Raw genomic sequence first — 11,576 nt, forward strand, 5'->3', positions numbered from 1 at the left:
CTGCGTGGAGGACAATTCAAGTGCAACACTTCATCCATTGGATGGGACATTAAACCATGGTCCCCTTGACAGTCAAGCAGCAAGGGGTTTTGGGGGATAAACTCCCCCCCCCCCCCCCCCCCCCCCCGGAGCTCAGAGAAACTTTTAGGTTTAATCCATTTTACTTACCTATTTTGATTAATATATATACCTAAAGAAGAGTGTAAGGGATTAATAAAATATCCCTTGGAAAGCCATAAAACTCATTATTTTGAACCATTTATCTTAAAAATTTCCTGGGGAAATCCAGGCAGGTATACCACACCTCCCAGGCCTACTTGTATCTAAAACCCCCCCCCTAGCCTTAATTCCTAGCTGCGCTCCTGCCCCTTGGTACCTTTCATTAAGATCAGGCTAACATGGAGGCCAGGTTTCTCTCCACCCTTCATTCCATGCCCTTCCCTCATGGCATTAATGGCCTCAGCTGTCCGTCGCCTCTTCCAAATAGCATACCATGGGTCACTCCACCTCAATTGAAAACAACCTTAAGGTCTTAGTTTTTTTATCAGTATTTGTGCATGTGTGTGCATGCACTTCAAACTAAACATCTCACGATCTTGTTGGGAAAAAATTTGCATTTTGCACACTTTTATATATTTGCATTAACTTGCATCTCAATTAACCACTATCTGTAGTGTAATTGTAACAATAATTTGTAGCTTATTTTCAGCTCAAACTTTGAATCCAGCTCTTACACAAATGTTTGCAAAACGAATTTTGTTGACAACGCAGACAACATATACTTGGGGCATCAGAAGTTCATTATAGAAACTATAGACATAATACAATACTTAGATGAGTTACTTAATTCATATACTTTAGCTGATGCAGCAGTAGGAAAAATGTATCATTTAAACAGTGCAATAAAACACATTCTTGAGTAGCCAATTTACTATCTTTCATGAGAACAGTAAGGTGGGTATGAACAGACACTGAGAACAAACTTTGGCATAATCTAGCATAGAGCATTTGAAAAAAGTTGGTTAAAATTTATTTAAATCTTAACACATAAAAATTGGAAATAGCATAAAGGATTGTAAATAAATGCAGTCTTAAGAAAATTAAAATTAAACAGTTACTCTTCAATATCAATGTTGATTTCATTCATTATTCTGTAATACATATTTCTCTAACGCAATACGGCAATACACTATTAGTTCACATTAGTCCCAACAGAGGGGGTGGCATCATGTTTCTTTTCAAGCTACACAGATGGCTTCTGATGTTGTATCAGGAGGCTTTACCAGGAAAAGGACCAAATTTTACAACCAAATTACCCAAATTTTACCACTTAAATTTATAGATAGCTTGCCCATTTACACACAGGTCTACCATCTTATACCATAATTCTACGCATGTAAAATATAGGTAAAAATGGGGTAATCCATCTTTTGTGCTGACTGGGTAATCATATATGCATACATATAATTATAATGTGCTAGAATGTTTACTCCACAACAAATATGAGAAATAAGATTATTCAAGGAAGGTCTTTTGGCAAACATCAGAAGAAAAAATTTGCAAAAAAATTCGGATGTTTATTTTCTGTTGAATATACATCAATGTACAAATTTTATCGACATGAGAGAAACCAAGGGAAAACATTATGAGGTGGAATAACTGATGTGCATAAAATTGATTACACTCCAAATACTTCATTTAAAGCATATTTATTTTCACACCAAGGGAAAACATTATGAGGTGGAATAACTGATGTGCATAAAATTGATTACACTCCAAATACTTCATTTAAAGCATATTTATTTTCACAATCTGTAACATAACATTCATACAGTCTACATTAAAATTAAAAATGAGCACAATATCAAATATGGTCACGGTGTCAATATTGTGTTATTAAACATGAACATAACGCCTAATCTCCATAGAATGACTTTTTCCAGATATCCAGACATAGTTTACATGACGTAGACAACTCTGAGACACTGAGAAATGTCCAAAGTCCCACGTCATTCTAAGAAAAACTAATGTCAGGGGATATAAACTGGTACATGGGTAGACATTTTCTTCGACACTTAATTAGCCGCAAAATTTTCTTGAGTAGGTAAGGTTTTTCATTTAATATCACAGCATAGTCAGCACCTACGTAATTTATGAACTGGTAAAAAGCCAGTTGATCAATTAGTGCTTCAAAACATTATTTAAGTCTCTATGTAGAGAAAAAATGTGTACATAGTTCATAATTACTTAATATCATTAGATGACTTCAGTACCATTAGCATAATATAAATTCATTTTTTTAATTAAAACTATCATTTCACCCATGATCAAATAATAACAAAATTAGCAAATAACCTCCACATAAAAGTTAAATTTAACATAGCATCACAAAAAATAATTTTTACTTTTTTGCATGCATAACAGGTGATCCATGAGGCTGTAATAAGCTCAAGCTTCAATGCACATATGATGGCATTTCAAATTCAACCAAAACTCAATAGCTTACCATTATACATAATTTGAAATGTTTTCATTGCTATGTAATGTTTTAATTGCAAATTGTTGGGCATCTAATCCTCCCAGTGAACAACCTCCTCTAGGCATATTTCTTTCACTTATACGATCAATACACTTTCCCTATAAGGCCTGCTTCATTTGGATGGATAGTAACACTGCAGAATTGCACACTGTGAGCTTTTGGTATCAAATTATAAAATTTTGTGCAGCGTGTAAAATACCCAAATTTTCTTAAAAATGACAGATATTTACTTACATGCTGCCATCTACATTGTAAAATTTTGAGTATAATCATATTCTATTGTAGGAATTACTGCCTGGACAAATTTAAGAAACACTATGAGGTACATATGAACACCTAATTCTCCGCCTCCATCTGTGACAGTTTGAATTATCTTCTTCATAACCTCAGCATGCCTGCAGAGAAATGAAAAATTAAGACCATTTCTTTGAGAACTAGACTGCAAAACTTAACGGCACTTAAAAATTATGCATAATGTGAATGGCATTTAAAGGTGGCCTTAATCAAATTTAAAAGTGGAATTTATACTTCACAATTGAGAGAAAATGTTGAATAGATTTATTTTTAACATTTCAGACGAATTATTCAACACATTAAAATGATGGTCTGCAGTTAAATTTTTTCCCAGTTGAATCCACTTTAAAATGGAATCTCCATAGAAGAGAGGCACATATTAATAGGTTTATGGAGGAAGAGTCTACTTCAGTCATTTAATTGCAAAAAAAGTATTATTACATAAAAACCAAAAAGGTTATATCCATACTATGTTATTTGTCAAAGAAAAAATTCCCTTGGCTCAGGAATTGCACTTAGCTTCTTTGAATTTTTTGGCCACTGCATAGACCACTATCCTAGGTTCCTTGATTTGCATGTGTCAATACGATGGAATGCCTCCCCTTCCCCATCACAATACCCACCAGCTACGCATTGCTAATGAGCCTCTCTAATGTCATTAGCCAACAATCCTAAGATTGGTTTGATACACCTCTCTATTCCTCTCTCCTATCCTCTCACCTTTTTGTAGTGGCATATATATATTCTTTTTTGCATCCTTTATATCCAGTCCCATGCAACTAATTCTTGGTCATCCCTTGTTCTTCCTTTCCACCCATCCCTATACGATTGTTTTAATTTCCATACATCATATCTCATAAAGTGGCCAACCAAGTAAACCAAGCCACCTGACCAAGCACTCCCAACTTCAGCAGGCTCACCTTCCCAGCCTTTCCTTCTTTTCCCCGAACTTGGTCACACAACTAAACCACTTCCCCACCCACCCTTCCACTACAACCCAACCTAAATCCCTACCTCCGTTACCTACCCCTCATCCCTAGCTAATATACATATAAGTTGTTTGGCATATTAATTTGTACTCAAGAATGACGCCTAAGCCTCAAAACCGGTTACTTGGGGCAGCCGCTTAATTGGGGTGACGTACGATTAAAAAATTTCTGTGAAAATTACAAAGGCTGTTTTTATTCATTCAGCATGAATTTTCATAGCCGCCCTAGTGTCTCACTGACAAGGTGTGACTCATACGTGGCCACAGATATTTTGGGCCCGGCGACGAAACAATGCATACAATGAATACCTACTCATTTAGAGGGGATTGAGGATAACGCCATCTCAGAAGCCAGGATATTATCTGCTAAATGCGAGACCGCTGGTGAAAGGCATACATAGGTGTAACATTCTGATAAACGGGGAGTGCAAGGGAATTTGTGAGGATGAGGATGCAAAAAGAGGCATGGAGAAAAGTAGTACGACGGGTATTTTATTTAATAATTTATTTTGTAACTTATTGTTGGAGTGGTGTGGCTAATAAATCAACCCCCTCGTCTTCCCTCCCATCAGTGTCTTCATTTTCGGAGTCACTTTCCGTTAGCTGTATAATGATGTATGTCCCAATTCCTTTTCCCGTTGAAAATAACGAAGGACATTAAACATAATGCTCTTCGCACTACTGCAAAGCAGCATGTTGACTTTCTTCTCCATAGCGCCTTCAATAAACATGCTCGGATGTTATTCTTTTGAATCAGAGGTATCCAAAACCATATAGGTTGTAATACCCAAAAGTAAATATGGAGTTGAGGAAAAGGGTTAGGGTTTGGTAAGAAAGGGATCGGAAAAGTACTGAGAGGGAATAGGTGGAGGGAGGGAGTCGGTGCTGATGGGAATGCAAAAGGTGAATAAAAAATTTTCTAGAAAGGAGATGGAAAAGGATTTAAGTGGAAGAATAAGGAACTGATGTGGTGATCAGAAGATACTCTGCGTGGCAGGAAAGGAGGCGTGACGCTACTTTTCCCGCTCTGGGGTGCGTGGGTCCAAGAAGCACTTCTGAGAATTCGGAACATGCACTAGGATACTCTACCCTTTCCCACTCCTACACCCCTTCCTACCACCCACACCCCCAGGAACTAGATATATAGGGCAGAAATTCTGGCCCGCAGTGGACAGTTTTTAGGCAGTACAGCAAGTGCGGAGTGCTTGGTCAGGAGGAGTTCGTCGTTCGAGGACTTCTGCGACTCTTCTCCGAGGACTCTTCGGGACCTTGACGCGGGAGCTGCGGTAATTCTCGAACGACGACTCGTGTGGGGCTCGAGCCGGGTACGACCAGGGCCACGACCACCATCATCGCCTCTCCCTACTCGCCGCCACATAAGTTTTATACCCCAGACTTCCACCTCCGTGCGAGCCAGCCTCAAATCCCCCCCGTGCAAGTGTAAGGACTGCACATCAAAGACCAATAAAAGCTGAGTTTAGTAACTCCCGAAGAGTATTTGATTCGCTATCCCTTCGGAACCTTATCCAGGTAGAAGTCCTCCTAGTAGGTAGCAGTTACCATCCCGTCACGACAGAACAGTAAGTTATAAGTTGGATTTAAATGGAAGAATCGAAGAGCATCAAGAGAACACGCGAGATTTGGCAATACAGCTAGCATATTCCCGAAGTTGAGCCGACGGAGGTCTGAGAGCGACTGAAATTCCGAAGTGCTAGGCCACGCCTGTCTACTGATTGGCAGAGGGAAAGTCACGTGTAGATAAACTTTCCCTCCTCTCAACCCAACTCGGTTAAGCCACACCAGCTCACCCTCAAAGATAAAGTGAACAGACCTTAGTCAGGTGGTCACTCAATTGAGTTTTGTCGAGGATTCAACAGGTGCCGTTACTCATATTGTACTTGTGATGCTTAGAGGTTTAATGGCAGGAGAAATAAATATCATATACCTATTTTCAGAGGATTTCTTTTGTCACCAGTAAAAAGGGTATCCCATTAACTTTGAATTCGACTAGTTATTACACCCTTCTGGAGAGATATAACTGATAATATTGAGCAAAAACTGTGGAGGGACTTCTTGGTCTCACTATGTTAATTTCATTTGACGAAACATGGCCAGTCACTTGTTATAACACAATTCACGCCATATGCCGTAGCCACTGAAATGAGCTACATAACTATGCAAAATTCGTTGTCAGTACATTAACAAAGATAAAACTGGTACATTTTGAAGAAATATGTATTTTTGTTCTCTCATGAAAGCTACGAAAAACGGTGATGTCGACACAATCGTTTGAAGCAAATAAAAGTTGCCATCTTTGCTTTGCATGGTGGCTCACCCAACATCATCCAACCAGTATCAAAGGATTTCATTGACTACCCATCATTTTAGAGAAGGCTGTTTGAAAACTAACCATTCTAATGTTTTATTCTTTTGAAATGTAGACACACAAAAAATCTTTCATTATAAAATGAAGATACCATTTCCTCGAAAGAAAATAGCCAGGAAATAATTTTAATCCACAACAACTTACCAGAGCTACTGACAGTGCTTTGACTGACAAAATAATATCTTATGTGATGAACTGTGGATATATGTATATTGAAAATTGTAGATCATTACTTACCATGGTAAGTATTTCCCAAACAATGAAACAAAATAACTGAGAAAAACAATACATAAAATTATATGGAGAACATATTAACAACAGGCTTACCGGCATGGGTGAACAGATGCCATTGGTGGTCCAGGTAGATGTGGATGGGTTTCCATGGTAACTGTCTTTTTGGCATGATCTTGACTAACATCTTCATACATCTGATCAACCGTTAGGGGAATACGGCTCTAAAATTAAAAATACAGTCAACATTAGGAAAACATAAAATAAAGAGTAGGTACATCTGTGTGAACACCAAGATTTTAATCCTAGTTAATTTTGGCAAATATTTCCAAATCTGGAGTAAAACTCAAGTTCCAATGATATACTTAGCATTTTTAATAAACATTCATGTTTACATGACAACTGTTAACAGGGACAGAAAACTAGTAACCCATAAAACCCTTCACAAAATGCTTTATTACAATAATTATCACCTAGTTAACCAAAAAAATGCTAGTTGATAATATAGAGTAACTCCTTAACATGTACCATGTTCCTTCATGCATTTTGTGTTCTCCTCTGGCTATTGTTCCCCGTCAAGTTATGGGACTTACATTATTTTTAATTCCAAAAGTGCAAAGCAAAGCCTCGGGCTTTTCATACAAGGGAGCGATGAATTTAAGAAAAGAAATTATTCTCCACTTAACAACTTGAGGACCATTCTGTAACTCATATTGCCAGCAATAATATAGCACAGAACGTAATTTGGGTGGACTTTTCTACCTCTCTAGATGAGTCTGAAATCCAAAATGGCATCTAAAGATAATTTGAATAAAACTTTTTGATGCAAAGTGTCTGGTCACAGTGAGGCTCTATGGGATAGTCAACCCCAAAAGTTAACAAAACTGGATGGAGCATCATCATCATTTTGCCCAGGAAACTCCAATAAACTGAGGAGAAATAGAAAAATGCTGGGGCATTTACAAAACGTGGTATGACTTTATATCACCAAGGGAGAATATTTGCAATAAAGACAAGTGCTTAGACTATTAGGATAAGAGATTCTCGAAATCCATTTTCTTTCGGAGATGAGAGCTTTTGCCATTCTTTCACAGCAAATCACTAGATACCTCTGTGATTCTATACAGCAATTTAGATGCGGAAATGGTCTTCTGGGATCTCTATCCACTTTCAAATACAGGTAGATGTTTAATTTATGACTTTTATCATGATCTTTAGCAGCAAGAGGAATATGACAAAAGTAAATAACAGTGAAGTCCATGATTATAGATATATAGATTCACCATCAACTTCCCACTGTGTTTACACGTGGGATAAGCTTATCTTTCTCTGGTTTTTTGGGTTAATGGCACTTGAAAGTGAAAAGAATTTATTTAGGTTCTTGTCACACTGAGGTTTACAGCTGAAGGAAACCATTCAAGCAGTAATGGGCAAAATATTTTGGTGTGAGTCAGTCAGCCCTATGCTCCACCCTATGCCACGCTAAGATAAACTATCCACACCTAAGTTATTTGATTCTGGTTGACCCTTTGAAGAACCCTTCAACATATTTCATTCCTTTCCATACTAAAAGAATTTTACAGTCCGGTGATATTACTGTAAATATTGATTATTTTTTGCCCTTTCAGCTGATATGATAATCACAATGTAAAGAATAGACCTTCCAGTTACCTCATCATATCCAGACAGCCATAGTCGAGGTGTCTGGTAATACTTGTCGTATGTAATATGCAAGTCATAAGTTCTAGTATGCACTATTTCTCCTCCAACATTCTTGTCATCATTTTGATTGCTAGTTTCTTTCATTTTCTCTGCAAGAGTCTGTGGATCCAGAGTGGCCTGCAACCATAATAATAAACAATTAATACTATCGCCCTCATGGTATGGAATAATAAAATTTAATCATAAAAGATATACAGTAAAGAATTGTGACAACTATATGCATGGAAAGCACTTACACTTTCCAATTTCAACTATTACACATTTCAATTGATACACAATCATCATCTGAGAATCACCTGAGAACAGTAAATGAACAATTAAAACATGTGTAGTATGCTCTTATAATAAAATTTGGCAGCAATACGATATCTTCGTTGATGATTAAATATGCTGTTCCATGACATCTCTCGACAAAAAGTTGACTTCATTGAAGGGGAGGAAGCAAGGATTCAAAACCTCTAGAAGTGCTCAGTAGATATGGTGTTTTGTGTTCCCTCTCCACCCAAAATGTACCCCTCCCTTTAAAATCCCACCAAAAATTTATCTTGCAACAGCCATCCTGATGGCACAACCAAGTCACAAAAGGCTGCAATTTTAATGGCATATTATTATCTCCAGTTTACAAGATGAGGACCAAATAATAATGGATTTTTGGTGTCAACATATTAATTGAAGCATCAAAAATGAATTATTCCCATCTACTAAATCAATAAATCTAGAATTTTGGGGAGTTATTCATCACGTTGTCATTAACAATGAGGAGCAGTAAAACCATGATGATGGAATTATTAGCTTTAACACTTTTAACCGAGAACATTTTTTCCATGTGGTCAGGAAAAGCAGATGGATTTTCCGCCCCTTTAAATATGTTCTTTCAGAGATACAAGATCACTTCCCTCAGTGTTATGGCAATACAGCCTGGATGTGCATTTGCATTTGCACGGCAGAATGAGTTAAGACTTGAACATGCACATGTATCCTGGCAACTCTATACACAAATGGCCACCCGTGAAATGCAATTACTAAGAGAAATAGAAAATAAATAAACAAAAAGGTGAATAAATAAAGTAGCTCAATGCATGGCTGATGAAAAAGATGAATGTTAGAGACTATGGTAGGCCTAAGAGTATGATGAGGATGAGAACAAAAGCCAAGACTGTAGGCCTTAATAAATTGGAGGATTTCATATAGTTGGGAAGGGCAAGGATGAGAAAGTTATTATGTAGAGATATAGGACACACACACCCGCATGAAAAGTTATCGTGCATGACAAGCCATCAAGTTTAATTATAAGCATCACTAATCCTACCTCAGTCTCAATTTATTGTAGTGGATAGCCTCAAGCAAAAATAATTCTCTAAAAGAATAAAGCCAAAAAGGAAGAATCATCATCATACAACAAGGACACAAAAAGCTAAATAAACAACCTTAAGGAATGGTTTAAAAAGCAGCCTCAATGTTTTCCTAGATATTAACGGGAATGCCATGCATGCACTTAAGTCATCTTGATATGAAAAAAGAGAGTACATACTTTATCATTCTCGAACATTCCACTTTCTTCAAATGCTTCCATGTCAGCAGCTTCTTCATCATCGTCGTCATCATCATTACTATCACCCTTCGCAAAAGCCTCCTCAGGTTTTCCACCAGGCTGTGACAAAAATACTTAATATTAGCAATTAACTACGATGCCTATCTTTCTTAAAGTAGTAAGAGTCTGTACGAAAAAATAACCTTTTGGAGGAGCTCAAAGATGTGTTTCACAGAAGACACCTGTCTTTACCTAAGGGTAATTGATTTTATTCCGAAAAAAATGAATTACCTTTGAGTCGAGGGTCATCTCAGAGACTTTATCTTCAACACCACCAGTACCTCCTACATCAAAATGATGAGTATCAACCCATCCTCCATCCCCGTCATCCGACTCGATTACCTTTTCCAGTTCATCACAGTATTCTATCTGTTTGGGTACATGATTATAACGCAATCACTACTTTACGGCATGAACTTCCATTATGATACACTGACGAAAAGTTATGAACTATAAAAATACATAACAGAAGGGCAATAAGGACTTTTACAAAAAATGATCACCTGTTTACACCTTCTTGAGCAAGGAACATTACGTGTTATCAAGAACTGCTTTGTTTTCGGTAAATAAGATTTCACTTTTCCTTCATCACCGGTAGCCCATTGCCACGTTGGGCAATGATGAACTAAATGATCACCGGCAGCAACGAATTCCTCGGGTGTTAAAACCCCAGTCTCTCGAAACTTGGATTCCTAGAAAAAATTTGAACGCAAGACAATAACAAATAAGCAATCTATTGGGTAGCACGCTAAAAATGCGTGTCAGGCATAAAATATAGAGTAGTATTCATGCTCTCCACGTTTCAGAATGTAAATTCAAAGTCCAATTAACTCAAAAATTATTCATAAGCCCCGTCACAAAAAGTCAAATAATTACGACAGTAACCTGGACTTCATAAATCAATAGGTACCTTCAACACAGGTGTCAAGTACTCGGCTACTCCCAACGCTGTGCCCTTCACCGAATTAAATACGCTCTGCATGTTGAATGACTATCTAAATTATTAAAAATAACTAGAGAGCCGAGTTCCACTTTGACACATGCCAAACCTCCCCCAAAGGAAGACGGCTTTGCGTCATTGAGAATATAAGTCAAAATACCTACCGTAGAATACCTATTTATATTTTAACATACTATCAAAAGTAACATAGAATAATTATAATTAATGATATTTAATTATAAATTTGATAATTTTAATATAAGGTAATTCAGTTATAATATTTATAAAGTATACTTTGACTATACTAGTTGTACCGGCAAATTTTCACGCGTTGAAATTGTACGATGGAGGAAATTACCGAACTTAATTCTAAATTCCACTAATGGATTTAAATATCGTATTACTAACAAAACACATATTACGTCGAACAAGGAGAGTGTTTCGGCTCTTTATTCTAATCCACTTTGAAACAGCAAGCCCTCTTATAGCTCGATAAATATGCTACATGAGTACATGTATATAATTGCCCTAATCATCATAAATTATGCATTGTAGTCAAAGTGCATTTAATATAATCAAATACCTAATGAATTTCATAATAAATTTAAATTTCATTACGTAATTCATAACAGAACAAATAATCAACTTCTATCTTACAATAAGTTGAGTAGATGGTAGATACACATTTTGCTATAGCAAGTTTCAAGCATGTTGCAAGTTTCAAAAGAGTCATTTTGTACATGAAAGGCGCTGTTAATTATGCTACCATATGTTAACATATCAAGTATTGGTTTCTTCATTGATTGCTTTGTAATCCACAATACCTCACCCTCACCAATACGTAATTGTTAGCAGTGGCGCAGCGAGGGGGGGGGTTTGGGGGAT

At 37.0% G+C, this 11,576-nt stretch overlaps 1 protein-coding gene and 1 long non-coding RNA gene across 2 annotated transcripts; one reads left to right on the forward strand and one right to left on the reverse strand.

Moving 5' to 3' along the window:
- Positions 1-1,126: 1,126 nt before the first annotated feature.
- Positions 1,127-2,209, forward strand: LOC124167951. Its single transcript, XR_006866797.1, has 2 exons — positions 1,127-1,650; positions 1,741-2,209. It is a non-coding gene; the product is annotated as an uncharacterized LOC124167951 (long non-coding RNA).
- LOC124167950 (ubiquitin-like-conjugating enzyme ATG3) lies at positions 1,784-10,818 on the reverse strand. The gene is made up of 7 exons (XM_046546020.1): positions 10,662-10,818; positions 10,255-10,443; positions 9,983-10,120; positions 9,692-9,811; positions 8,110-8,277; positions 6,535-6,662; positions 1,784-2,934 (listed from the first exon to the last, which is right to left on the reverse strand). The coding sequence occupies exons 1-7, from the start codon at positions 10,731-10,733 to the stop codon at positions 2,784-2,786; spliced, it is 966 nt and encodes a 321-aa protein (XP_046401976.1). The 5' UTR covers positions 10,734-10,818; the 3' UTR covers positions 1,784-2,783.
- Between the last annotated feature and the right edge of the window lie 758 nt (positions 10,819-11,576).

Source organism: Ischnura elegans, chromosome 11 (assembly GCF_921293095.1).
Source record: "Ischnura elegans chromosome 11, ioIscEleg1.1, whole genome shotgun sequence".
Lineage (NCBI taxonomy): Eukaryota > Metazoa > Arthropoda > Insecta > Odonata > Coenagrionidae > Ischnura > Ischnura elegans.

What these genes read in the sequence shown, in the direction of transcription:
- LOC124167950 (XM_046546020.1), bottom strand. Translation starts at nt 10,733, where the DNA reads ATGCAGAGCGTATTTAATTCGGTGAAGGGCACAGCGTTGGGAGTAGCC. An exon ending in AGATGACCCTCGACTCAAAG is followed by an intron (nt 9,812 to 9,982) that starts GTAATTCATTTT and finishes TTTTTGTCACAG; the next exon opens with CCTGGTGGAAAACCTGAGGA. An exon ending in GGCTGTCTGGATATGATGAG is followed by an intron (nt 6,663 to 8,109) that starts GTAACTGGAAGG and finishes TTTTAATTTTAG; the next exon opens with AGCCGTATTCCCCTAACGGT.